Source organism: Diplotaxodon limnothrissa, linkage group LG5, assembly GCF_057381915.1.
Source record: "Diplotaxodon limnothrissa isolate DT_005_m linkage group LG5, D_limnothrissa_male_GT1.1, whole genome shotgun sequence".
NCBI lineage: Eukaryota > Metazoa > Chordata > Actinopteri > Cichliformes > Cichlidae > Diplotaxodon > Diplotaxodon limnothrissa.
Genome location: NC_140600.1, coordinates 368,399 through 395,860, shown reverse-complemented (window position 1 = coordinate 395,860; position 27,462 = coordinate 368,399). Strand labels below are relative to the sequence as shown.

General features: G+C 42.9%; 1 protein-coding gene across 2 annotated transcripts; it reads left to right on the top strand.

Moving 5' to 3' along the window:
* On the top strand, positions 1-27,141 carry LOC146631391 (protein NLRC3-like). 2 transcript variants are annotated; one of them, XM_085353645.1, is made up of 11 exons: positions 1-119; positions 375-476; positions 1,449-1,527; positions 1,692-1,878; positions 18,689-20,489; positions 21,410-21,583; positions 22,727-22,900; positions 23,177-23,350; positions 23,626-23,799; positions 26,408-26,454; positions 26,603-27,141. In XM_085353645.1, the coding sequence occupies exons 1-11, from the start codon at positions 1-3 to the stop codon at positions 27,139-27,141; spliced, it is 3,570 nt and encodes a 1,189-aa protein (XP_085209771.1). The 2 variants fall into 2 exon arrangements, with proteins under 2 accessions (XP_085209771.1, XP_085209772.1); XM_085353646.1 differs by lacking the exons at positions 1-119; positions 375-476; positions 21,410-21,583; positions 22,727-22,900 and having other exon boundaries at positions 1,468-1,527.
* Positions 27,142-27,462: the final 321 nt, after the last annotated feature.

The following is a 27,462-nucleotide window of genomic DNA, read 5'->3' as shown; positions in this document are numbered from 1 at the left end:
ATGATGATGGAGGAAGAGGAGGACAGAGCAGAGTCTGCAGGGTCCAGCTGTCCGTCTGTGAGGAGTGACCGGTCCAAAGATCAAAATCCAGCCTTCAGTGCTGAACCTGGAGCAACGAGGTCAGAGAGCTGAACTCACTGAGTTACAGAAATAATTCTGCACTGACATTATAATCAGTGTTGACTCTGGTTGATTGTCTGACTGTGTTTGTGAGCTGAGAGGAAATGAAAATGAGTTTGTAACAAAAATCAGTTTTGTCCAGTTTTCCTGTAAAAAGCTGAACTCTAATCTAAGAGGATGTTACTGACAGGAAACAACTGCATTATCTGCAGTCTGTGTGATCACAGCTGCTTCAATCATGTTTGTGTCTGCAGAGGTCAGAGGTCACAGTCTGCAGGGTCCAGCTGTCCGTCTGTGAGGAGTGACCGGTCCAAAGTTCGACCTCCAGCCTTCAGTGGTGAACCTGGAGCAACGAGGTCAGAGAGCTGTGATGACTCCTTTACATGTTTGTGTTTCCTGGATAAATATGACCTGAAACATCCTCAGATTGTTACAAAGATTCATTAAAAAGAAAACAATGAAAGAGAAAAGATCCAAATGTTCGACTTGGTCATTTGCTGTTTGAGGACAGTGATGCTCATATCTGTGGGGAAAGTGTGACCTGAGTGGGTTCATGTTTGTCTTTAAAGAACAGAGCTGCTCTGATTCTCTTTGTGTCTGATCTGTTAAACAGTCTGAGAGGTCACACAGAGACCCAGCAGCTAAAGCCTGGATCATACTGGCTGCTGTTACTCCATCAGGACAACACTGAACCACAGTGGTGTGGATGTAGTGGATAAATCCCACCATACTGATGCTCAGAGTTAACCACAGGGAACAAAACCAGATGTTACCTTCAGATTGTGACCTTTGGAGTGGACGATGCAGATTTCAATACAGAATAAATGTTGTTTTTCAGCTGTGAAGAAAGAATCTAATTTTCTGAACTTAAGAATTTATGATGATGGAAACAACATGGAGACTATAACACAACATTTCCACTGTATTCATAGAATGAATGTAAAACTGTCAGACATTCATTAAATATGCAAAATGTCTACAGAAGCATCAGAGGGTCAGACGTGAAGCACTCAGTGATTTTGATCAAATGACTCATCAGTTATTGATCTGTACTACACTGATCTACCACGTTAGTAAAGCTGGTGTTCTGGTGGTGGAGGGAGACTCGGATCATATTCTGGTTTTGGAGCAGTGATCTGCTGATGGTTCAGTTTGATGAGCTTCTTCAAAATCATCCCTGACATCACCACTGAGAGACTGAAAATTACTGATATGTTCACAATCTGAGAGTTTAAAGCTTGACAAACTTTTTTCAGATAAAGTTATTTGAGCAGAAACTCGTGGATCTTTATCCTGTGTTGATCTAATCCTTCATGGTTCCTCCACAGAGTGGACCAGCAGAGCTCAGAGGTTCCCAGTGGTCAGTCTGCCCAGCAGCATCAAACACAGCTGGACTCCATATTTATGGTCTGTACATGTACAACAACAACTACTGTTACATCTGTTCTGTTCACAGTCGTCTCCATGCTGCTCTTTGTAGACCAGTGGATCGTCAGTGTGTCCAACATGGATCTGATGTTTGGCTCCATGATTTCAGCCTGATTGGCTCATTCATAAATATTCTGTTCCAGCTGCTGGAGGACAACATCATCACTTTTGTGAAGAACGAGCTGAAGAAGATCCAGAAGGTTCTGAGTCCAGATTACCCAGAATGCTTAGAGAGTCAGAGGAGCAGCAGCAGAGAGGCATTTGTGAAGATCACAGTGGACTTCCTGAGGAGAATGAAGCAGGAGGAGCTGGCTGACCGTCTGCAGAGCAGTAAGAGGATTTCTGTAAAGATTTAAAGTTTTGGATAAATGAAAATTTTCCAGAGATGGAAGATGGAGCAACATGTTTTAAAGATTAGTTCTTTTTGGAATTGAGTGTTGTTGAGAAATCAGTTTTACCCTGGTTCTTTTTATTCCTCAAGCATCCAGAGATGGCACCGGACTCAGTAGTCCATCCATCCATCTTCATCCGCTTTAACCGAGGCCGGGTCGCGGGGGCAGCAGCCTAAGCAAAGAGGCCCAGACCTCCCTCTCCCCAGCCACCTCCTCCAGCTTATCCGGGGGAATACCAAGGCGTTCCCAGGCCAGCCGAGAGATATAATCTCTCCAGCGTGTCCTGGGTCTGCCCCGGGGCCTCCTCCCGGTAGATTGACCGGTAAATTGAGAGCTTCGCTTTTACACTCAGCTCCCTCTTCACCACGACGGACCGGTGCAGCGTCTGCATTACTGCAGCTGCAGCCCCAATCCGTCTGTCGATCTCCGGCTCCCTTCTCCCATCACTCGCGAACAAGACCCCGAGATACTTGAACTCCTCCACTTGGGGCAGGAACTCATCCCCGACCCGGAGTGGGCACTCCACCCTTTTCCGGCTGAGAACCATGGCCTCAGATTTGGAGGTGCTGATCCTCATTCCCGCTGCTTCACACTCGGCTGCGAACCATTCCAGTGCGAGCTGGAGGCCCTCACCCGATGAAGCCAACAGAACCACATCATCCGCAAAAATCAGAGATGAGATTCTGAGGCCACCAAAGCGAAAGCCCTCCGCCACTTGGCTGCGCCTAGAAATCCTGTCCATAAAAATTATGAACAGAACCGGAGACAAAGGGCAGCCCTGGCGGAGCCCGTCACCCACCGGGAACGAGTCCGACTTATTGCCGGCAATGCGAACCAAGCTCTTGCAACGGTTGTATAGGGATCGAATGGCCCGTAGCAATGGGCCAGACACCCCATACTCCCGCAACACCTCCCAAAGGACACCCCGAGGGACACGGTCGAATGCCTTCTCCAAGTCCACAAAACACATGTAGACTGGTTGGGCAAACTCCCATGCACCCTCAAGTATCCTCGAGAGGGTAAAGAGCTAGTCCAGTGTTCCGCGACCAGGACGAAAACCGCATTGTTCCTCCTGTATCCGAGGTTCGACTAGCGGACGAACTCTCCTTTCTAGCACCCTGGCATAGACTTTCCCAGGGAGGCTGAGGAGTGTGATCCCCCTGTAGTTGGAACACACCCTCCGGTCCCCTTCTTAAAGATGGGGACCACCACCCCGGTCTGCCAGTCCACAGGTACTGCCCCTGATCTCCACGCAACATTGCAGAGGCGTGTCAACCAGGACAGCCCTACAACGTCCAGAGCCTTCAGGAACTCGGGGCGGACCTCATCAACACCAGGGGCTCTGCCACCAAGGAGTTGTTTAACTGCCTCAGTGACCTCGCCCCCGGAAATTGGCGGGTCATTCCCCTCATCCCCAGACTCTGCTTCCTCCTCGGAAGACGTGTCAGTGGGATTAAGGAGGTCCTCGAAGTATTCCTTCCACCGCCTGACAATTTTCTCAGTCGACGTCAGCAGCACTCCGCCAGCACTATACACAGTGCAGGTAGAGCACCGCTTTCCCCTCCTGAGACGCCTGACGGTTTGCCAGAATCTCTTCGAGGCAGTCCGAAAGTCTTTTTCCATGGCCTCTCCGAACTCCTCCCACACCCGAGTTTTTGCTTCAGCCACTGCCCGAGCCGCACTCCGCTTGGCCTGTCGATACCTGTCGGCTGCCTCCGGAGTCCCACAGGCTAACCAAGCCCGATAGGACTCCTTCTTCAGCCTGGTGGCTCCCTTCACCTCTGGTGTCCACCATTTGGTTCGGGGATTACCACCACGGCAGGCACCAACCACCTTGCGGCCGCAGCTCAATGCAGCAGCTTCGGCAATGGAGACTGTGAACATGGTCCATTCGGACTCAATGTCCCCAGTCTCCCTCGGAATGCTGTTGAAGCTCTGCCGGAGGTGTGCGTTGAAGATCTCGCGGACTGGGGCCTCTGCTAGACGTTCCCAGCACACCCTCACTACGCGTTTAGGTGCACCAGGTCTGTCCAGCGTCCTCCCCCGCCACCTGATCCAACTCACCACCAGGTGGTGATCAGTTGACAGCTCAGCCCCTCTCTTTACCCGAGTGTCCAGAACATATGGTCGCAGGTCTGGTGATACGATTACGAAATCGATCATCGTGCACTTATGGACACTCTTATGTTCGAACAGGGTGTTCGTTATGGCCAAACTGTGATTAGCACAGAAGTCCAATAACAAAGCACCGCTCGGGTTCAGATCAGGGAGGCCGTTCCTCCCAATCACGCCCCTCCAGGTCCCGCTGTCGTTACCCACGTGAGCATTGAAGTCTCCCAGCAGGACAACAGAGTCTCCAGGTGGAGCACCTTCCAGCACCCCCCCACCCCCACCCCAGGGACTCTAAGAAGGCTGGGTACTCTGAACTGCCACTCGGCGCATAAGCGCAGATGACAGTCAGGACCCGTTTCCCGACCCTAAGGCGCAGGGAACAAACCCTCTCGTCCACCGGGAAAAACCCCAACGTACCGGCAGCAAGCCGAGGGGATATTAGAATACCCACCCCAGCCCGCCGCCTCTCACCAGGGGCAACTTCAGACTGAGACAGAGTCCAGCCCCTCTCCAGGAGACTGGTTCCAGAGCCCAAGCCATGCGTAGAGGCGAGCCCGACTATATCTAGCCGGTACCTCTCAACCTCACGCACTAACTCAGGCTCCTTCCCCACCATAGAGGTGACATTCCATGTCCCTATTGCCAGTCTTGGCAGCCGGGGGTCAGTCCGCCAGGGCCTCCGCTCCTGGCTGCCACCCGGCACACAATGCACCCGACCCCTATGGCGCCTCCTGCGGGTGGTGGGCCTGCGGGAGGATGGGCCCATGTCTCCTCTTCGGGCTGTGCCCGGCCGGGCCCCACAGACTAAGGCCCGGCCACCAGACGCTCGCCCTCGGGCACCCTCCCCAGGCCTGGCTCCAGGGCGGGGCCCCGGTAACCCTATCCCGGGCAGGGTAAACTGTTCCTTCGATGTCCTTTTCATAAGGGTCTTCTGAATCGCTCTTTGTCTGGTCCCTCACCCAGGACCAATTTGCCATGGGAGACCCTACCAGGGGGCAAAAGCCCCCAGACAACATAGCCCCTGGGATCCCTGGGACACACAAACCCCTCCACCACAATAAGGTAGCGATTCAAGGAGGAGGACTCAATTGATTGGTTGTATCTTCCTTTAAATGCCAATTTTTTTCGGCATTTTTTTTTTGACTCAGTAGTCATTTTTACAAAATCTTTATTCATCTTTACTCATCTTCATTTACTCATCTTTTACTCATCTTCATTTACTCATCTTTTACTCATCTTCATTTAAGCATGCACTTCTAGAAGGGAAGACAAGGCCGGTGTCCCTCTGCAAAAGTCTTCACCCCTTTGTTAGTTACAGCCAGCTTTATAGAAGTGACCCCATCATAAAACCCCCTACGGTGTGCTGCAAACTCTGTCTGTGTCTATGTGCACGAGCACATGAATGCCTACATGTGCACATTCCCATGTGTCTATGTGAGTGCTCGTGAGTGACTGTGTGCGCGTGACAGTTAAAACACTGTGGGTGTAGGTAACTCCCTAGAGGTCATAAAACCCCTCTCACTTCCAGACCACAGTTACAAATGTTGAGACCCCCACCCAAAACATCCTCTGGGGAATTTCCACTCAGGTGGGGGAGGTCTACAATCTACTCCTACAATCAGCCTTTATTATAGTGAGGGCAGTGTCAGTGTCTCTACAACAGTTCTACATTATATTTTAACACATTTCTAAACTCTAAATCAGCTAAATATTCTACAAATCCCCCTTTTTATCTGCCCTATGGCAGATAAAACTAAACTAAATCCCTCACCATAATGTTTTCATACGGTGACTCCCCATTTCCCAAAAGTGGCATCATGGTGTCTGCCTTTGTATCAGACTCTCCCACAGCACGATTGATGAGTCTTACGAACAAGGCTCTGATACAAGGCACACAACAACACCCACATGTCACTGATACTGCAATGAAAACAAACAAAAAAACCATAATTGACATAATGAAACCTTTCCATTGCCCAAAGACAGAGGTCATCCATGCTTCCAACGGGTTATCCACTCCCGAATGCTCATGCATTGTAATGGACAACGTTCTCAGACCTTCCAGCGCTCGGGTCCCAGAGCCATCGGGAGCTGTATTATTTGGAATAAAACTACAACACATAGCCCCAAACATCGCGCAAACGCCCCCTTTTTTCTCCCAACAACATATCTAACGCCATCCGATTTTGTACTGCCATTAAAGATGTTGGACCCAACTGCTCAGCAAGCCCTTGCATTTAATGACAGAACAAAGATTAAATGTATACGAGGTTGTGGACCCTTTAATGTAGTCCAGCTCTATACCGCCATAATAATCAAAACACTCATCTGATTTACCTGTTTCACTACGTTTGGTTCGCTTCACCGTGGCCTGTGATGGTGGAGTCGCTGGAATGGATTCAGGTCTGTCTCTGGGCAATTCACTTGTAAGAAAAATCACAGTTACAATAACCACAGTCACACCTAACACTACCGTTTCTCTCCAATTCCCCCTCAACCAGCCTAGAGAAGTTGACATGATTTAAATGTAGATAAAAGGCTTGTCTATTTACATCTCTCCCTCACATAAGGCTTCTCTGCAGAGCATCAAATCTGCATGGCAAAGTGACACACTTTAGGTGATCTTCATCCTTGGGAAAAGTGGTGTCAACTATTTCCCAGTCTCTTAGTATTTGTGCCTCACACAGAAACACAATTCCATCGCTGGACTTCCTCTGCGCTGTCACTTTTAGAGCTTGGCACGCTCTCTCCATCCCTCAGGTTCTCATGTTCCAACGCTGCTGAAGGTTTAAGGCAGAGCACGTCGTACACCTTAGTTGTCTTCCTCAGCGTCAACATTGACTCTCTCATTTTATTTAAGATTTTGCTGTGGGAAGTCTCCTCTTGATCTCCTGGAAGCTCAGTAGCACAGCTCTCTGTGTGATGTCTGCTGTGCTGAAGATGATCTCTGATCCTCCTGAAGCCTCTCTCCTGGCCTCAGCTCCCATCTTGTGGACGATCCTCTCAGCCACTCCCTCTCCTCATGGCACCTCACGACATCTACAATTTCAAAAATAACACACCTCTCGCCACACGGCTTTCGCCACGTGTCAACTCCCCAATGAGACATGCACAAGAATGTTGCACATTCTCTCTAAAACAATCTCCAGGGTTTCCCACTTGGAGCAGCCATACTCCAACCTGTAACCCTGTGTAAAAACATTAATCAGCAGTCACATGTTAAGCTTGTTTAACTCCCAGCTCCACCTGGAGCCTGTAACCTGGAAGACAAATCTGTTAAATCAAACTTCACATTTGCAACCAACTATAGATCATGAGAGTGATAAAGTACTCAGCATAACAGACAAGTATCATGTGCAGGTTTTCTCCAATCATTAAATCACTATTATTACCATAATTTGTCCCAAATCATGAATCATCCCAATTTATTCCACAATTTAATCTGTGACTTTCCTTAAACAATGTCACTCCACCCATTTTATCACTATGAGCTCAATAGCCCATCTTCAACTATTCCATAAACACTGCATCCCTTATTTGTTTTTCTCATGTCACTTGTCCACTTCTGCTGAATCCTCCACAATGCACTCTTAGAAAAAACAAACATTAGCAGCACACATGGATCGTGTGGTTGGCAGGCGTCGGCCATCCACATTCCAGAGGTGCCGTAAAAAGACCATAAAGTTAGCCATCCATAGCTGTGGAAAGAATGTTATTCACATCATCAAAATAACCTTCACATTTTCCCAAAAACACAGTGTAACAGCATCACCAACTCATAACCTGTAGTAGAGAAACAAACATCCACCAATTGTTCTGTTAGAAATCACATCATCAAATCACATGAAGAACTGTAATGCTGTAGAAAAGAGAATGCAAATGTTAGCGCTGCGCAGGTGTGTACACACTTTCTCACAGTAACTTCTGTGAGGAACACAAGCCCATGAATAACACACCCCTGGTAGATTCCCAAACACAGAAAGTGGCATTTAAAAGGTTAAACCATCACGCAACCTCGGATGTTGCTGTCATCTTTCTGCTCCTGTAAAAGGAAACACATAAATTCATCCACCCTTTTGTCCTGTCTAGGTGGAGGTTAACCTTGAGTCGTGGTCAAGTCTTGTCAGCTTTTACCAGTCAGTCAGTTTATTTTTATTTCCATTCATTCATCCATTCTTTCTTTCTTTGCTGATAGTGGAACCTATCGTCGCATTTAGTTTCCACTCTCAGCAAAATGACGTCATTTCAAGAGAAAAAGAAAAACTTTAGATTGGATTACATCGCTGAATCCTTTTTAGGCAGGGACTCTCATTTTCTAATTGTCCCAAATAAGTTTCTCCTGAGCCCATTTTAATGTGGAGAAACTCACTTGTAACAATTTTCTTGACGACGTGTAGCACTTTTAATTCCCGACGTGCAGATCACCTTAAAGAGAAGAAATTCACAAACAAAAATCAGTGCACTGTTTAAAAAAAAAAAAAAAAAAAAAAAAGACAAATAAAACTGAAAAACAAAAGAAAAAAGAAAAAATACAGAAGCCCGGTCTTAAGACTTGTCACAGAATATTCTTTCTCTTATAGGTGAGAAAACACCCATAGTTCAGTAACAAAAAAAACAAAAAACAAAACAAAAATCTGTTAGTTTCACTCATTTAAACTCTGGCTGCAGGATTCTGTTCACCCCTGCTATCATGTTCCCCAAAATAATACTAATTCAGTCGTCTATGTATCAGTTCTCAACCCACTCAATAAACCAGACAGGATGATGGTAACAGTATTACCTACTTAAAATTGTGTTTGATCTTCATTACGTGTGTGTGTGTGTGTGTGTGTGTGTGTGTGTGTGTGTGTGTGTGTGTGTTAGTCGGGTTAATACATTTTCTGTTTTTATGTAACCTTTTATGTACCTTCCCCCTTTTTTCTGAAACAAAACTCCGTTCACTCCAAATTTTGTTTCAGAAACATCTAAATGAAAAACTCTGTCATAGTCAGGCACAGCTAAACCCCAAATGCTTGCAGGTTACCATCGGCAACCACACTGTGTGTTGTCAACCCCTTCTACAAATACCCTCTTTTAATGTGTAACACTTTGTGTATGATTTTGTGTTATCTCTGGTGCATATTATCTGCATGTGTGGTGTCACCTTTCCATTTTTCTAACAGTACACTTGCATACCTCAGTGCTTGTCTTCCTCCCCCTTTTGTGGTGGTCTGGACACTGTGTCAATCCTCCACTTCCAGGCAGTCGCTTGTCTCCCTGGATTCCTTAACCCAATTTGATTCCCCACACTAAAACAGCAGCCTCAGCCCTCTTCTGCTCCTTTCTCTCCCACTTTACAGTCCAATGGCAGTCAGTTTTCTCAGCTTTGTCCCGTGTCTCTCTTTGTCCCACTGTCTCTTTCATTGCCATCTCGCTCCAAACATGGCAAATGTCAAACTCAGACAGTCTTCTCAAAAGTCCTTCACACACAGTGAGGTTGCAGCTTGCTGGAAACGCATCTCCATCCATCCAATCTAGATGGTGGATCTTCTCTTTCTGATGCCGTTTGCCCACAGCGCTGCTGGACCTCTCTGCTCAGAACTCTGGTATTGTCTCTTGGACTCCTGTCCACTGTTGATGTTCATGCTCGTGCTTCTGAAACTGCACTCGGTGTCTTCAGGGAGAGATCAGCTTCCTTGGAGCTCGCTTGTTCAGGACGAGGATGAGAAGCTGCAAAACAATTCAGCCAAAAAATTCTGGCTATTTTTTCTAATGATTTTAACCTATAATTTTCTTCCGACTGCTGCCCGTGGAGAATTGATCCAGGTCCGTTCCCCACCTGTAATCAACAGACTGAGAGACTTTCATTAGTCACTGTGACTGCATATATTTTCATCACTCCTAAAGCAACACATCTCTACTTATTTTGTTTTGAACTCTACTGACTTTAAACCCCAAAAATAAAATTTTATTTGGTCTTAACCGCAAACACAAAAATCTTCTTGATGTTGTTGTTAATTATTTTCATCCACCACACTCCAAATTATGTTTTCTTTTGTGTCCAGCAGGGGAAGAAGGTTGCCTGTAGCGTCACTGCTTCCCCCAGTTGGAGACAATTTCCCACTCACACTTCCACACTTTTTATTTTCTTTGTTTTCATCATTTTCTTTCTCTTTTTTTTTATTACCCCATTGTTTTACACCCACACATTAACCTGTTAACTCACTCCTCCAACCTCATTTTCCTTTCACCCCAACAGCTCTCATACAGTCAGCAATCAAATTCTCCATTCATCCTTGAGTACTTGGTCACCTTTAAATGTCACTGTTAATTTTATCAATTTATTTATCATTACTCTAACACTAATCCACTTTTTAATTTGCTTTATTTACTTTAGTTCACTTTCTCCTCTTTGATCACTACGATTTCTTAACTATTTATTATTTCACAGAAAATCAACTAATCTACTTTGTCTCCCTCTTTGTCATCAAGGAATTCACACACACTCACAGGCTGGTCACTCGCCCCCACCTTTTCTTTCTCTCTCACACACACGCACATTTTACTCTTCGTTCGTTCCACCTGTGAACCCGCCCCTCGAGGCTGGCTCACACACACTTCATGCTTCTCGCAGTCCCATTCAAACTTTCTGCGAGACACTTCTTCCTCTGCTTATTCCGGACAATGCCCTAAGCGGCACACAGAGCTGGTGCCGTCCGCTCGTGCGCCTCACAAATTATTCAAACTGCGCCACGGACTCGATACCGCGGTTTATCTTCCCCTAAAAAAATGTAAAACCAAATTAAACCCCCAATTGACTTCACAGTTTGCAAAAATTCGTGACACGGCCTCCTGCCGCGATTTCTACACACACTCAAAAAAATGAAACGTTGACTTTAATTAAAATTATTTTGTCAACAGGTTCCACGAAATTGAATTATGTTAGTTTAAAGCAAAAATCTTTAGTTCATCTAATTTAAAAAAACTACTTAAGATTAACAAGACATATTTAAGACTAACTAAATCAAGTTATGTTGTATGAACATAGATGATATATTTTCAGGTTAGATAGTTTAGATTAGTTACTTCAACACATTTCTTATTTGTGGCAGGAAAATGTTAAATTTAAGTTAGATTAATTCAAATATTATATTTTCAGCCACCTTGTGCTTTATTAATTAGTTTTACATAAATCTATTTTGTCAACAGGTTCCACACAAATGAATTAAGTACATCCAACTTATTTTTTAAAATTTATTTTATTGCCAACACATTCAGTGAGCATTTGTGTAAACCCAGTCCAAAATAAAACACAACAGCTCATTAGGGTTAGTAATTAACAGTATGTAGACAGATGCAACATCAAGACTTTAAATTAAATGTCTGTATCTACCAGAAATAGAAGAAAAAAAAAACGCATTGAAGATCACATAACACATTGATAAGATGACACTTGAGTTATGCACATGTGATGCTAGTAAGGTCTGTGAGTGTTTTTTTCTTTTAGTGTCTAAAATGGATAGCAAAGTTGCTATTTGCAATGATTGCTTAGGGTCAGTCCAGTAACACAATGCCAATGAAGTGCTTTCCTTTAACAATGCAAAGTGAAGTGTCCACCTCAACAGCCACAATTTAAAAAAAAAAAAAAAAAGTAACAACAACAACAACAACAATAATAATAATAATAATAATAATAATAATAATAATAATAATAATAATAATAAATAGTCCACTGATATTAGCAATCAAAGAAAATTACATCACCATCCCAAATAAAACTTTAACAAAACATGCCAACATTATGGTCTAACAATAAAACAGCTTGTCAGCGTTCAGTTTTTTTGCAACAGCACAGCAGTAACCATTTAACACTCGCCACTGTCAACATTTATTTTACCAGTGTTTGGGCAAAAAACTTCAGATGTAAACATTTTAACATGGAAACAATTGTTCGTCTTTAAAAGTCCACAAAATATACATTCATCCTGCATTCCCAACTTGGATGATCTGATATCCTCGTGTTGGTGTTGTTCCCAGACCATCATGAAAATGTTGTTCCAGGTTCAACATTGCAAGTGACCAATCACATTGTTGTGACGTTATTCTATTCCAAGCCATTCGTGCATTTATGAAATTCCAATGTTGCAAGGACAATATCAATTCTGCTTACTGTTTATTAAAGGGTTACGGTTAGGGTTAGGGTCAGTTGATCGGCGGACAGAGGCAGTTTCTCGCAGCTTAAGTACAGTTTTTTGTTTTACGCCGGTTTTTCCCGAAGTCGCAAAAGTATGACGTCACAACATTCTGATTGGTCACTTGCAATGTTGATCCTGGAACAACATTTAGTATGATGATCTGGGAACAACACCAACACGAGGATATCAGATCAACCTCCTAACTTACCCTTATTTTTAGTATGTATTGCAATTACCTTTACAATGCACACAATGTAACACAAACTGAATATGAACATATTTCCACCTCATAACAATATGCCTTGAACGCTAATATACACACCACCCTTCAACATTTCTGGTGCAGTATCATCTCTCAATTAAATCCTTTAAATCTCAATACTTTTGATTGTCTCTTAGCTTTCAGTCTTGAGGTTAACTGAGATTCAGTGCATATATCCCACCCATTAAGAGTGCACATGCAGAGGCCAGGTCTTCCAGGTCATGCAGGACACACTAGATGGTTATACCCACATCGGCTGGAGGAGTGCTGGCATCAGCTCTTTCGATGGTAAAGATAGCAAGGGTAATTTGTTCCAGCTCCCTCTGAACAGCTGTAGCTTAGACACAAAAACATAGAAAAATGGCATCCAGTTTTAAAAAAAGAAAGAAAAAGGGCCAAAGCTACCCTTTAATGACGTAAACACAATATTAGGAACATGCACCCCAGTGTGCCACTATTTCAGACTACAGATTCAACGATAAATATAAATAGTTTGGGTATACAAGAAGATTTCCCAAAACATTTAAACAGGTTCCATGCAAATTACAACAACAACAACATTACAACAACATTAGTTATTCAAAATTTGGTTTAATACAGATAAAAAACTAAACTAAAATTACCAACCAATTATTCTTTGAAGAGGATGCTTGGGTCTTCATTCAGGTAAAAAGGTAGTGCCCTGAGGACACACTCCCTCCCCTTTTCAATGGTTTCCTTCTGTAGAGAGTGGCAGAGATACAGGAAGAGAAAACAGAAATACTTTAGGATGACAGAAACTCACATTATACGCAAAATGAATGACATAGCCACTGCACAGATAGACATGTACACAAGACCAACTAATCATCACATGGACATGAATAGTTAACCTGTTGGGCAGGGTTTCCACCACATTATATATGTCCATAATGGAGGTAAAGACAAACTAATACATCATCTTTTTTGCATTCAAAACATAACATAAAAACATTCACTTCTGGTTTAACCTAAATCAAGGGATCAGATTTTACATATGTTTAGGTAATTTAAATTTTCCAACGTTTTGAGTACCAAACTTTGTCTTGCTTAATATAAATGTAAGTGCACTGTGCAGCTACCATACACTAGCTGTTTAAATTTGAAAATGATCTTATTAGCCATAATATTTTGCTACCAACAGAATAACGCACCTGTGTGGCTGGGGCCAAAGTTTGTCTAATTTTCTTCCCTGCAACGCCTCCTTTTTTCTTGAAGACTTTTATGAGCTGGTCAGTGTATTGGTCAAGTTGTGTAAAAAGCCTTGGAACATGTGCAGCAGTAGTAATCTTCACATATTCTGCTTCCACCTGAAAATATGTCAACAAACACAACATACTGTACTGTAAATATACATACTATATGTACACATATACAAACTAAAACTAATGTAGTAAGACCTCATTAAAGCTATAATTTTAACACAAACATTTACACAAAATGCTAATGGAGCCATTACAGCTTTTATTGTTATTTATCAAGTTCCAAAAAATATTGATCACAGCTGATCTGAAAAGAATTTCATGCCTCAGGCCCTTGAACTGCAACCTTTACCATGGTTCAGATGTGGAGAAGAAATAACAGGGGCATGGGATGGGTCACAAAAGAAAACTTAACTTATAAAACAGTTTTGTTTTTAAAAGTATAACAGTTCACATACCACATACAAGCTCAGCAATACCACATACACCACATCAGTATAGGAGGGAGCAGGTAAAGGCAGGATCTGAGATTTATAAAGAAAAAAAAAATTAATTCCTTAATTTCAAGAAGCAAATTATTGTTTGAATTACAACTAAATAAAATACTACTCAGAAGAAAAGCAAGAGATTGACACTGCCATGTGCTAACTTTCTATAGAAGCAATTATCACCAGGTCTGTCGACCTCCATTGTCTGTCCACTCATATGTCTTGAATAATTTTATTAAAAAAATTAAGTGTGTACTTTCACAAACTGTAATTTATAACTACATTGATATTAGGGTTGCCAACTCCCTGAAAAATAAATAAGGGACACCTCGTGGCCAGGGCCGGGCGACCCAGTTGTCTTCACCCTTCCCAGTGTGGTGAATTTTCTAGCTCTTTTTTTGTGTGTGAAATTATTTTTTTAACCATTTGACTTGAAGTTGATTTAAGTAGATGCATATTCTATTCTTTGTGATATGAACACATGTGAAACAAATGATCATTTAGCCATTTATTTTTAGCTCAAAATGACAACATTAACACAGTAAAACAGGTCTCTTTCTTAAACAGAAGCCTGTCATGCTTAACTTTTGAGAATATAAGTAAATCTTTCTTTAAAAGAACTCTGTCCTGCTTAACTTAAAATAATAGAAAACAATAGAAAGAAAAATATTCTTGTAACAGTGCACATTTAGTGCATTTAGTACAGTTGGCTTCAGCTGAGGTATTATTTCAGCTTTTCTAATGCTAATCACTGCTCCTGTTTGTAAACCCGCTTGTTCCCATGATTACGCATCTTAACTCATCATCATTATTCATCTATGTATTACTTTTATGTATTAGTGATCTATTTGTTGTAATCATCTATCCTTGCAGTTGTTTATTACACAAAATAAATTATATTATCACACTTCTGGCCACATAGCGCTGATATTCACTGCACATGCCCATATTAACGTTTTCCAGCCAGGTGTTTTCCTTTTCCCATTCTTCCCTTTCTCTGAGGGGAACAAACATTGCTGCTCTAATGCTGGGCTCACACTGTGCGGTTTTTGGCCCATTTTGAGCCGATTTTTGAGTGATCGGACCGATTTTGGCCTTCATCGTGCGTCGTGTAGTATACGTGGGGTAACGAGAAGTGATTAACACCTCACGACCAGCTCCCGATCATCAATCGCTCGTGAAGGTGTCACCACAGGCGCTCACACTGCTCACGCGCAAACACGTAAACGTCGGTGAAAAAGACGGAGCAGCACGGCTGTGCAGCGTGTGATCTGGACACAAGCGATGGAGGCACTACTTGTAGAACTTCGAAAAGGCTCGGATGAGCTTTCCAATGTGGCCTCACAAAATGATCACGACCACAACAACCGTGAAAATAGTTGGATTTACATTGCTGCTCAATCACAGCTGCCTGATCAATGTTTTTCATTAGCAATTTAGCAAAGTTGATGGTAGTGGTGTGTCTGTGTGAGTGAAAGACAGAGAGAGAGAGGGAGAGCGACAGATTTTCTGTTATAACCTTCATTTTATGGAGGCACAGTGTGAGCACTCAGGTCGCATCAGAGCATCGGGCGGTATAGTGTGAGACCTGCATCGTGACCTATGAACTTCTAACCCCTGCGAGTCAATCGTGCAGTTTGAGCAGGAGCTGAATAACGTGACTGAAAAAATCGCAGTGTCTGCCCAGCTTTAGGTGTACTGTCGTCCGAGACTTGCACCGCAGTGTCAGCGTTTGTTTCCCTGTCGGCCATGCTTGTTGTTGTGGTCATCTGTTGTCTTCCGGTATTTTCTCCGTAAGCGACCTTTCCTCGACCAATGAGATGAGCGGTAATCTGAATTGTCATACTCGAATTGTCATAAGTGTGGTGTCAGCTCATTGGTCACAAAGCAGGAGAGGGGCTGGGAATTATGTTTTCAAACAAAGCGTTAATTCCATTAACATTTATAGACTACTTTTGATTCTCACTGTATTACGGGACAAAGTGCGTCCCTTATTAGCTCAATACGGGACGTGTACTTTTGTTTCGAAATACGGGACGATTCCGTATTTTAAGGGACGGTTGGCAACCCTAATTGATATGTATAACTCCGCTAGGAAACATGCTGTATTTACAGACCATTTTTACATAATACAGATTACTGATAGAGCAGAACAATGGTGTCACAGTGGCTTTCGCCCTTGACTTTTTGGATTTTAAATGTCACTTTATGCTATCCTTGCTATCCTATTCGATATTTCCGACTCTCGGATTACAGAAAAGGAATCCCAAGAAAGCAAATGGAAAAATAACCCCTTGAAAGAATAACCCCATGAACCCCTGTAGCTAATCCCTTAATAAAACAAAAAACAATAAAAATGTTTCTTACACAGTCCACAAAATAAGCATGTCCAGGACCCAGTAAAACTAATGTAAAACAAGCACACGCAAACGATATAACATGTCTTGTAAGACAAACGCAAAATATAACCATGCTGGACATATAGATACTACACAACATAGTCAAAGAAAAAAGTGGTCTTACCTCTCAAAGAAACAGCAGCTTGGCGCCAAAACAGCCTTTTTCAGTTAAATTTGAAGTCTTGCGCATGAGCAGGCACAAGCCGTGAAACCTTCTTGTTCTGCGCGGTTTCATTACAACTGTTTTTGCATTACTGCCACCTTGTGGATATACAAGGTATATCGATCCTAATTGACTTAACTTAAATGTTATGCGATCAAGTAACACATTAGTATTATGTACGTTGAATAATAGACACAATTACGTAGACTTGATTAGAAAAACATATGTTAACTTAACAAAAACATATTTTAAGTAAAATGAAAATAAATAATTAATATACACTGAACAATCCACCTCATTCATTTTTTTGAGTGCACCACAAACACACTTTTAGACACGAATTCTTTTTGTTACTTCAATCGACTCCCGTACTTCAGACGAGACGCCGACTCTAACGGCGCTTTCACACACACACGCAATCTACACACACTGCAGTCAGTGGGCTGAGCCAAGCAGTCGTACTCTCACTAAGAAGCAACTTGCCCCCACTCTCATGCATGTTATCAACCGCGACTAGGATCCAACACCTAGCTTTAGTTATTTAAGGCATTCCCAATATCCCAGGTTACCAACCTAGCTCCTGTCCCACAGGACCCAACGACGCGTCCGAAGATGGGTTGAGTTGCCAAACTCAGAACATAAACACGGCCCTCAGCCGCCACAAAACCTTAAACCCCGCTTTCTAACTAATAGTAACACACATTTCTTGCTTTAACGCACGGGGACGGATCACACACTGCCACTTTTTCTAATAACTAAGACGGATCACACACCGCCACTTTTCCTAATAACTAAGACGGATCATACACCACCACTTTTCCTAATAACTAAGACGGATCACACACCGCCACGGATGAAACACCGATTCTATTAATCCGTAACAAACGTCTGCTGCTTTAACGCACCGAGATGTCCTTACGGGGCGCTAAACATCAACCTGAGTTCTTATCAAAAGTCTCTTGCTTTAGTCGCTCACAGTACGCTAAACATCAACCTGAGTTCTTAGCAAAAGTATCTTGCTTTAACGCACTGAGACGGACGCTAGCAGCCTTTTTTTTCTACTGAGTGAATTTACACTGGGATACGTTCAACTTAGCGAACAGATAATTTAGGCTTTAAACAATATGCACGGTTCGAAAATAAACAGGTCGTGCTTACCTTTTAATCATGTGAGCTAGCTCTCTGTTCGCCTCGTTTCACGATCTCAGCTCTGCCAATTCATCTCTGCACCTCGAGCGAATCCAAGGGTTTCGGCACCAAAACTGTTGAGAAATCAGTTTTACCCCGGTTCTTTTTATTCCTCAAGCATCCAGAGATGGCACCGGACTCAGTAGTCATTTTTACAAAATCTTTATTCATCTTTACTCATCTTCATTTACTCATCTTTTACTCATCTTCATTTACTCATCTTTTACTCATCTTCATTTAAGCATGCACTTCTAGAAGGGAAGACAAGGCCGGTGTCCCTCTGCAAAAGTCTTCACCCCTTTGTTAGTTACAGCCAGCTTTATAGAAGTGACCCCATCATAAAACCCCCTACGGTGTGCTGCAAACTCTGTCTGTGTCTATGTGCACGAGCACATGAATGCCTACATGTGCACGTTCCCATGTGTCTATGTAAGTGGTCGTGTGTGACTGTGTGCGCGTGACAGTTAAAACACTGTGGGTGTAGGTAACTCCCTAGAGGTCATAAAACCCCTCTCACTTCCAGACCACAGTTACAAATGTTGAGACCCCCACCCTAAAACATCCTCTGGGGAATTTCCACTCAGTGGGGGAGAGGTCTCCTACAATCTACTCCTACAATCAGCCTTTATTATAGTGAGGGCAGTGTCAGTGTCTCTACAACAGTTCTACATTATATTTTAACACATTTCTAAACTCTAAATCAGCTAAATATTCTACAGTGTTTATTTTTCTTCTCATTCAGAACTTCAAGCTGCAGTTTGTCATCGTAACCTTAAATCCACCCTGAAGAAGAAGTTCCAGTGTGTGTTTGAGGGCATCGCTAAAGCAGGAAACCCAACCCTCCTGAATCAGATCTACACAGAGCTCTACATCACAGAGGGAGGGACTGCAGAGGTCAATGATGAACATGAGGTCAGACAGATTGAAACAGCATCCAGGAAACCAGACAGACCAGAAACAACCATCAGACAAGAAGACATCTTTAAAGCCTCACCTGGAAGAGATGAACCAATCAGAACAGTGCTGACAAAGGGAGTGGCTGGCATTGGGAAAACAGTCTTAACACAGAAATACAGCCTGGACTGGGCTGAAGACAAAGCCAACCAGGACATCCAGTTCATATTTCCATTCACTTTCAGAGAGCTGAATGTGCTGAAAGAGGAAAAGTTCAGCTTGGTGGGACTTGTTCATCACTTCTTTATTGAAACTAAAAAAGCAGGACTCCGCAGCTTTGAGGACTTCCGGGTTGTGTTCATCTTTGATGGTCTGGATGAGTGTCGACTTCCTCTGGACTTCCACAAAACTACAATCCTAACTGACCCTAGAAAGTCCACCTCAGTGGATGTGCTGCTGATAAACCTCATCAGGGGGAAACTGCTTCCCTCTGCTCGCCTCTGGATAACCACACCACCAGCAGCAGCCAATCAGATCCCTCCTGACTGTGTTGGCATGGTGACAGAGGTCAGAGGGTTCACTGACCCACAGAAGGAAGAGTACTTCAGGAAGAGATTCAGAGATGAGGAGCAGGCTAGCAGGATCATCTCCCACATCAAGACATCACGAAGCCTCCACATCATGTGTCACATCCCAGTCTTCTGCTGGATCACTGCTACAGTTCTGGAGGATGTGCTGGAAACCAGAGAGGGAGGACAGCTGCCCAAGACCCTGACTGAGATGTACATCCACTTCCTGGTGGTTCAGGCCAAAGTGAAGAAGGTCAAGTATGATGGAGGAGCTGAGACAGATCCACACTGGAGTCCAGAGAGCAGGAAGATGATGGAGTCTCTGGGAAAACTGGCTTTTGATCAGCTGCAGAAAGGAAACCTGATCTTCTATGAATCAGACCTGACAGAGTGTGGCATCGATATCAGAGCAGCCTCAGTGTACTCAGGAGTGTTCACACAGATCTTTAAAGAGGAGAGAGGACTGTACCAGGACAAGGTGTTCTGCTTCATCCATCTGAGTGTTCAGGAGATTCTGGCTGCTCTTCATGTCCATCGGACCTTCATCAACTCTGGACTCAATCTGCTGGAACAACAACAAACAACCTCCAAGAAATCTAAATTATTTAACAAACCAAAACTTCAATCTCTCCACCAGAGTGCTGTGAACAAGGCCTTGCAGAGTCCAAATGGACACCTGGACTTGTTCCTCCGCTTCCTCCTGGGTCTTTCACTGCAGACCAATCAGACTCTCCTACGAGGTCTGCTGACACAGACAGGAAGTAGCTCACAGACCAATAAGAAAACAGTTCAGCACATCAAGAAGAAGCTCAGTGAGAATCTGTCTGCAGAGAAAAGCATCAATCTGCTCCACTGTCTGAATGAACTGAATGATCGTTCTCTAGTGGAGGAGATCCAACAGTCCCTCAGATCAGGAAGTCTCTCCACAGATAAACTGTCTCCTGCTCAGTGGTCAGCTCTGACCTTCATCTTACTGTCATCAGAAGAAGATCTGGATGTGTTTGACCTGACGAAATACTCTGCTTCAGAGGAGGCTCTTCTGAGGCTGCTGCCAGTGGTCAAAGCCTCCACCAAAGCTCTGTGAGTACATTTGTACTCATGTTTATTTTTAAAATTTAAACGTGGTCATAGATTTCTTCCATGACAGATCCATGTCCTAAAACCATGAGCCAGCGTAGTTGTATAGTATAAAAGAAAAAAGGAGAACTTTTGACCACAATATTGTAACTTGAATGAACTTTTGATACAGCCTTTAAACATAAAAATTATGAACAGAATCGGTGACAAAGGGCAGCCCTGGTGGAGCCCATCACCCACCGGACTTATTACTATCCAACTTATTGCCGGCTATGCCAACCAAGCTCTTGCAATGGTTGTAAAAGGATCGAATGGCCCGTAGCAATGGCCATAAAATGTTTCTCAGTTTTATTATTTTCAGTCACATGTTTTTGATTATTAACTGAATATTTTAAAATTCAGGCTTTTTATGTTATACAAAACATCATATTTTCTTATGATGTCTTGTATTGATTCTGAGGGAATAGTTTTCATCAGTATCGCAGATACCAGCCTGAATTTTACTTTGTATTGGATCAGAGAGGAAATCAGTGGCATCACACATCACTTACAGCAACTTCAGTACCACTTCATTTTAATAAACTGGGGGGAGGTGCACCAAGATTCAGTATGAGATAAAGAATTATTTTTAACTGTAAGGTTGGAGAAATCTGTTGTTGGAAATTGGAAGAACAGGTCATCTTAAAAATCACTGCCTTGTAGTTTTATTCAGGCCCCTTCAATCTGTGATCGCTGTTGATTTGCATTGTAAATGCTGCTATTACAAACGTCACAAATATTAGTGTATGTGTGTGTTATTGGGTAATAAACCAAAGGAACAGAATCTACCAGCACCTCACTGATTTCTGCTTAAAAACAACAAAAAAAGTAATAAAGCTCTGATTTGTTTGGTTGATCTTCTCTCCCTTCCCGCTTGATGTCAGACTGAGTGGTTGTAACCTGTCAGACAGAAGCTGTGAAGCTCTGTCCTCAGACCTGAGCTCCCAGTCCTCCCGTCTGACAGAGCTGGATCTGGGTAACAACAACCTGCAGGATTCAGGAGTGAAGCTTCTGTCTGCTGGGATGAAGACTCAATTCTGCAAACTGGAAACGCTGAGGTCAGATCAAGCAATATCAATTTTTTTTTTCATCAACATCATTTAATCAATTTCATTTGGAAAAAATTAACATTGCGTGTATGTTTTTTTTTTTTTTTTTAATGAATCCATGCAAGTCACAGTAAACTGCCACATTTGTCTTTGTAACATGAGGCAATAAGGATTCCAGCATGTCCTGGAAACATACATGCCAACACTCCCGATATTTCCAGGAGAATCCTGAATTTCAGTGCCCCTCCCGAAAATCTCCCGGAGCCAACATTCTCCCGTATTTCTCCTGATTTTCCACCCGGAAAACAAAATAGAAAAACCATATCCCAGAATTCATAGCGCGGCCCAGCCAATTCCAGTTTCCAACAATGGCTGCAGCTACTTAGTTTTAATATTGCTCTTATTACTCTTTCTGGGTCACAAAATAAACTTTTAACATATTTTCAGGCAAGAATGTCGCTGGGTAAACTTCAAATATCTGAGCCGGTGAGAACAGCAAACCCCCGCGGACTTTTGCTACTCAGGTTAAACATGATGTATAAGTCACTTAGATAACTTAAAAATGTTATTGTTTGGCTTTTTTCACTGTTTTATGTGTTTGAGTAAATTGGTTTGGCTGAGATTAAAGTTATTAGATTAGATTAAATAAAACTTTATTAATCCCTCAGGAGAATTCCTCTGGGGTTTTCACACACCTGAATAAATGTCAAATAGAAAACTGACAGAAGTGTGAGATGGTCGAGAATTTACGCCAACGTCCGGTTATATTTTAGATAGCAAGGAGCAGACGGCTGAGTGCCAGTCCACCGAGAGAGCTCGTGACGTAATTCTGCCCGTCCAATTTCACAGTCACTCACTTCCAGCCTACCCGGCTTTCCGAGAACACGGCCCACTTAGACCGCGAAGGCTGGGTCCTCAGGTGGATGCAGCCTGTGAATTTGGACACCCCCGCTGTTTCCGGCCAGACAATATTAACGGTGACATTTAGCTTTTTTTTTTTTTTCTTTTCGATAAATAAACACTGTAAAATTCAAGTTTTTTGTATTGTGTAGTGTTGTAGTGTTGAAATATTGTAAATGTAGTAGCTCCTCATGGCACCATGAATATACTTTAACACAAGTGTTTCATATCTTCTTGTCATCATTTTTTCAGACTGAGGGGTTGTAACCTGTCAGACAGAAGCTGTGAAGCTCTGTCCTCAGTCCTGAGCTCCCAGTCCTCCCTTCTGACAGAGCTGGATCTGGGTAACAACAACCTGCAGGATTCAGGAGTGAAGCTTCTGTCTGCTGGGATGCAGAGTCAATACTGCAAACTGGAAACGCTGAGGTCAGATCAAGCAATATCGATTATTTTTTTCATCAATTAACATCATTTAATCAATTTCATTTGGAAAAAATTAACATTGTGTATATGTTTTTTTTTTTAAATGAATCCATGCAAGTCACAGTAAACTACCACATTTGTCTTTTGTAACATGAGGCAACAAGGATTCCAGCGTGTCATGAAACAGTGTTGAAATATTGTAAATTTAGTAGCTCCTCATGGCACCATGAATATACTTTAACACAAGTGTTTCATATCTTCTTGTCATCATTTTTTCAGACTGAGTGGTTGTAACCTGTCAGACAGAAGCTGTGAAACACTGTCCTCAGTGGTGAGCTCCCAGTCCTCCCGTCTGACAGAGTTGGACCTGGTTAACAACAACTTGCAGGATTCAGGACTAAAGCTTCTGTCTGCTGGAATGAAGAGTCAATGCTGCAAATTGGAAACGCTGAGGTCAGATCAAGCAATATCAATTTTTTTTTCATCAATTAACATCATTTAATCAATTTCATTTGGAAAAAATTAACATTGTGTGTATGTTTTTTTTTTTAAATGAATCCATGCAAGTCACAGTAAACTCCCACATTTGACTTTTGTAACGTGAGGCAATAAGGATTCCAGCATGTTCTGAAACAGTGTTGAAATATTGTAAATGTAGTAGCTCCTCATGGCACCATGAATATACTTTAACACAAGTGTTTCATATCTTCTTGTCATCATTCTTTCAGACTGAGTGGCTGTAACCTGTCAGACAGAAGCTGTGAAGCTCTGTCCTCAGTCCTGAGCTCCCAGTCCTCCAGTCTGACAGAGTTGGACCTGGGTAACAACAACCTGCAGGATTCAGGAGTGAAGCTTCTGTTTTCTGCAGTGGAAAGTCCAAAGTGTACACTTGGAATTCTCAGGTCAGGATTCAGTCTTTTCTGATGATGATTTTAAAACCTGAGTCAGGTCGATAAATGGCTTACTCATTTACAACAGACATGATTTGTTAAATCACCTTATATATGTGTGCTTAAGTTCTGTGCTGCTCTGATTTATTGCCCGTGCTGTCTTTCAGTTCAGCTTTGTCGAGTCTCTGGTAGGATTTCTTTTACATGACCTGTGTAAAAACAAAACAGTAAACACATTAAGCTGAAGTAAGATGCACAATTTGAAAAATGGGGCACAAAAAATGTTGCTGCTTTCTGGAAAGTGAGTCTAAGAAGACCCAATGGAGAAAGTGAAGAGAAAAATCAATGATTAAGAAGAAGAAAAATGGCAGAGGCAGTTTCTCTTGGACTACCTGCAGATGGGACGAGACTCTAGAAACAGGGACGATTGGAGAAAATGTAAAGAGGCCATATGATAAACCAGGAGATGAATACGCTGGTATTCTGGGGATAGTGGGAGTGAGAGGGAGAGATGCCAGTAAATGATTTCCAGGATAAATTTCAGAGAATCAGAGCTAAGAAACCAAAGCAAGTGGGGAACTACAAACATGTGGACAGACTCATAATTAGCCCAAAGACACATTAAAGCAATCATTATAGGTTTAGAAACAGGGATGGATATGGAGGAGCTTAGCATGAATTTGCATTGAGGGAAAAATAGCAACGAGCATCAGAGGAAACAGTTAGGAAAACTAAAAGGATGTCTTGGCAGGAATACTGCAGTACTTTAGGAAGAACTACACCAGTTCAGAATGTGTGGAGTACAGTTAAGAACATGAATGCAGACAGGAAACAACAGCAGTTGTTGTAAAGTAAATTCAAACTCCTTCATTAAATGCAGCTGGTTGAGTTGAAAACAATGGAGAATGATTGTGTTAAACTGTTTATTCTCTATAGAAACGGAGCAGAAGGAGTGCATGCAGAGCTGGACGTGGGCTGTATATACATGCGTGTATCTGTGTTGTCTGTGAGCAGAGGAAACAAAGCGCTTTTGATTCTCCCACAATGAAATATAAATGTAGTTTACATAACACCTGTTACACAGTTACAACAATAATGATGCTGTTAGCTTCAACAACAACTCCTCTCGACACACATTAACAGGCCATGCAATAAACTAATATCCACAAAGGTCCTGACAGGTAATAAACCTGTTATTACTTACAGTGGCTTCATAAACGCACTGATGGAAATGTCCAGTGTATCATAAGCCAGCCAGTCCTGTTACTGCAATTCACTTCTTCACCAGAAAGTGTCACCATCAGCCTTCAACAGCAGTTTCCAGTATTAATAGTGTTAATGAGCTACAGGTAGTATGGATGGGAAAATGTAGAGTTGCTGGGCAAACAACCTGATCAAATCCACAGTGGGAATAATTGAAGTGATGACGGCAGATGTGAGAGAACAAAAATGAATCATATTGAAATGTTAAATCAGGAAAATCCTGGAGAGGAGGATAGTTCTAATGTAATGTTTGAATTCAAAGCAGCTCTTAAATGCGTGAAATGACTTCACCTGGGGAGGATCAGGTGTGTTACATCATGATGAAGCAGTTAGAGGAGGCTCTGCTGCTCTTCTATAATAGAATATATCAGGAAGCTGGAAAGAACTGTGAAAGCAGGGAAAGACCCCACTAAGACCACAGGTTACAGGCCTACAGCTCTAACACCTCATCCAGGGAAAGTCATGGAAAGATTGACAGTGGACAGACTGATGTATGTGACGCAAAGAAGGCAGCTGTTTGCAGCTTCTCAGCAGGGGGAGGAACACCATGGACCCAGCAGTCAGTTAGAGTCAGAGATGAGGAAAGCTCAGTGCATTAAGAGATGAGGTGTGGTTTGTATCAGCCAACTTAAATGATGGAAATGAACGAGCTGTTCCTGGTTAATATTCTGTTTGCTAACAGTACCACAGACCCAGGCCTAATCTGTCATATGTTAACACGTCCAACATCTCCTCATTTATTGGTGGATAATCCACTAACATGTTTTAATGCACAAGTTCATGTGATTTCTGTGTGCTGATAACATCCAGTCTGTTCTGTGTGGAAATAAAATAATGAAACCAGACGAGGTCGTTTCTGAAGAAGTTGTGGTGGGATTGTTGCTCCTGCCGGACTCGGTCTGTGGCTCGCTGCTGCTGATGCAAAGTTGGAGGTAAACAGGTCGGCTAAAAAAGCTGAAGGGAGATGGCTCATAACAAGTGACCGCCACTTTATTAGGTCACAGGTGAACTGTACCTGAGACAGTGGGCACCGTGTACCTAATAAAGTGTCAGCCATGGTAAATGTGTTTCCAAGAGGAGAAAACCAGCTGGCAGCAAAGGCAGGCAGGTGTCCTTTCCACCTAAACAGGAGATATAAAGATGATGAAGGCCACAGTTTGTATTTCATTCAGTACAGTGATGTAGTGATCTAGGATCAGTCCAATCATCAGCAGTTTGAGCCACGTATGGATTAAAGTGTATTTGTGAAAATGTTGGACGGTTCCTTTATCAGTGTGTAACAGTGTGTGTGTGAGAGCCATGTAATGTCCATGTGTGCATGCTGACTGTGCTGCTCTGACCCCCCTCCTCCTTTTAGGGTGGAGCCTGCTGGAGTCCGATGGTTGAGACCAGGTCTGAGGAAGTGTAAGTGTGTTTTTAATGGGATTCATGAAAACAAAGCAGCACACATTCAACCATCTTCATCATGTCAGGAGTCATCATCAAAGTGTCAATCAATGAACAGATGATGGATCAATAACTGCAGCTGGATTGTGTTTGTTCTCTCCATCAGATTCCTGTCAACTCACAATCGACACAAACACAGTGAACACAAAGCTCCAACTGTCTGACAACAACAGGAAGGTGACACATGTGTGGGAGGTTCAGTCATATCCTGATCATCCAGACAGATTTGATGTTCATCCTCAGCTGCTGTGTAGAGATGGTCTGACTGGTCGCTGTTACTGGGAGGTCGAGTGGAGAGGAGACGTTTATATATCAGTGAGTTACAGAAGCATCAGAAGGAAAGGAGACAGTTATGACTGTGTGTTTGGATTCAATGATCAGTCCTGGAGTCTGTACTGTGATTATGATGGTCCTCAGTCTGTCAGGCACAATGAGAGATCAACATCCATCTCCTCCTCCTCCTCCTCCTCCTCTGTCTCTAACAGAGCAGCAGTGTATGTGGACTGTCCTGCTGGCACTCTGTCCTTCTACAGAGTCTCCTCTGACACTCTGATCCACCTCCACACCTTCAACACCACATTCACTCAAACTCTTTATCCTGGGTTTAGAGTCTGGACTCCTGGTTCCTCAGTGTCCCTGTGCTGAGTGGAGTGTAAAGAGTGTCTCCTGTTACAGAAACACTCTGACTGTTGAACAGATAGTTCAGTCTGTACATGTCTGTCTCTTTCACTCACAAACACGTTTTCAGATTCATGGATTCAATCAGTTGATGTTTGAAACTCTTCTAAATGATTCCTTGTAAACTTCTTCCTCTTCAGTCCCAAACAAACAGGAAGTGATGTCACATGTGTTCCTGTCCACACAGCAGAATGAGTCTATTGCTGACAGTGATGTACAAACAGAGTGAGCATTTCTGAGGCCCAAAATAAACTGAGTAGTTCACTGAATGAACAATGGACTGTGAGC

Excerpts from the sequence above, each read along its gene's own strand:
- LOC146631391 (XM_085353645.1), top strand. The coding sequence starts at position 1 with ATGATGATGGAGGAAGAGGAGGACAGAGCAGAGTCTGCAGGGTCCAGC. Across the intron at positions 477-1,448 it reads GGTGAACCTGGAGCAACGAG|AGTGGACCAGCAGAGCTCAG; the intron begins GTCAGAGAGCTG and ends GTTCCTCCACAG. Across the intron at positions 1,879-18,688 it reads GGCTGACCGTCTGCAGAGCA|AACTTCAAGCTGCAGTTTGT; the intron begins GTAAGAGGATTT and ends CTTCTCATTCAG.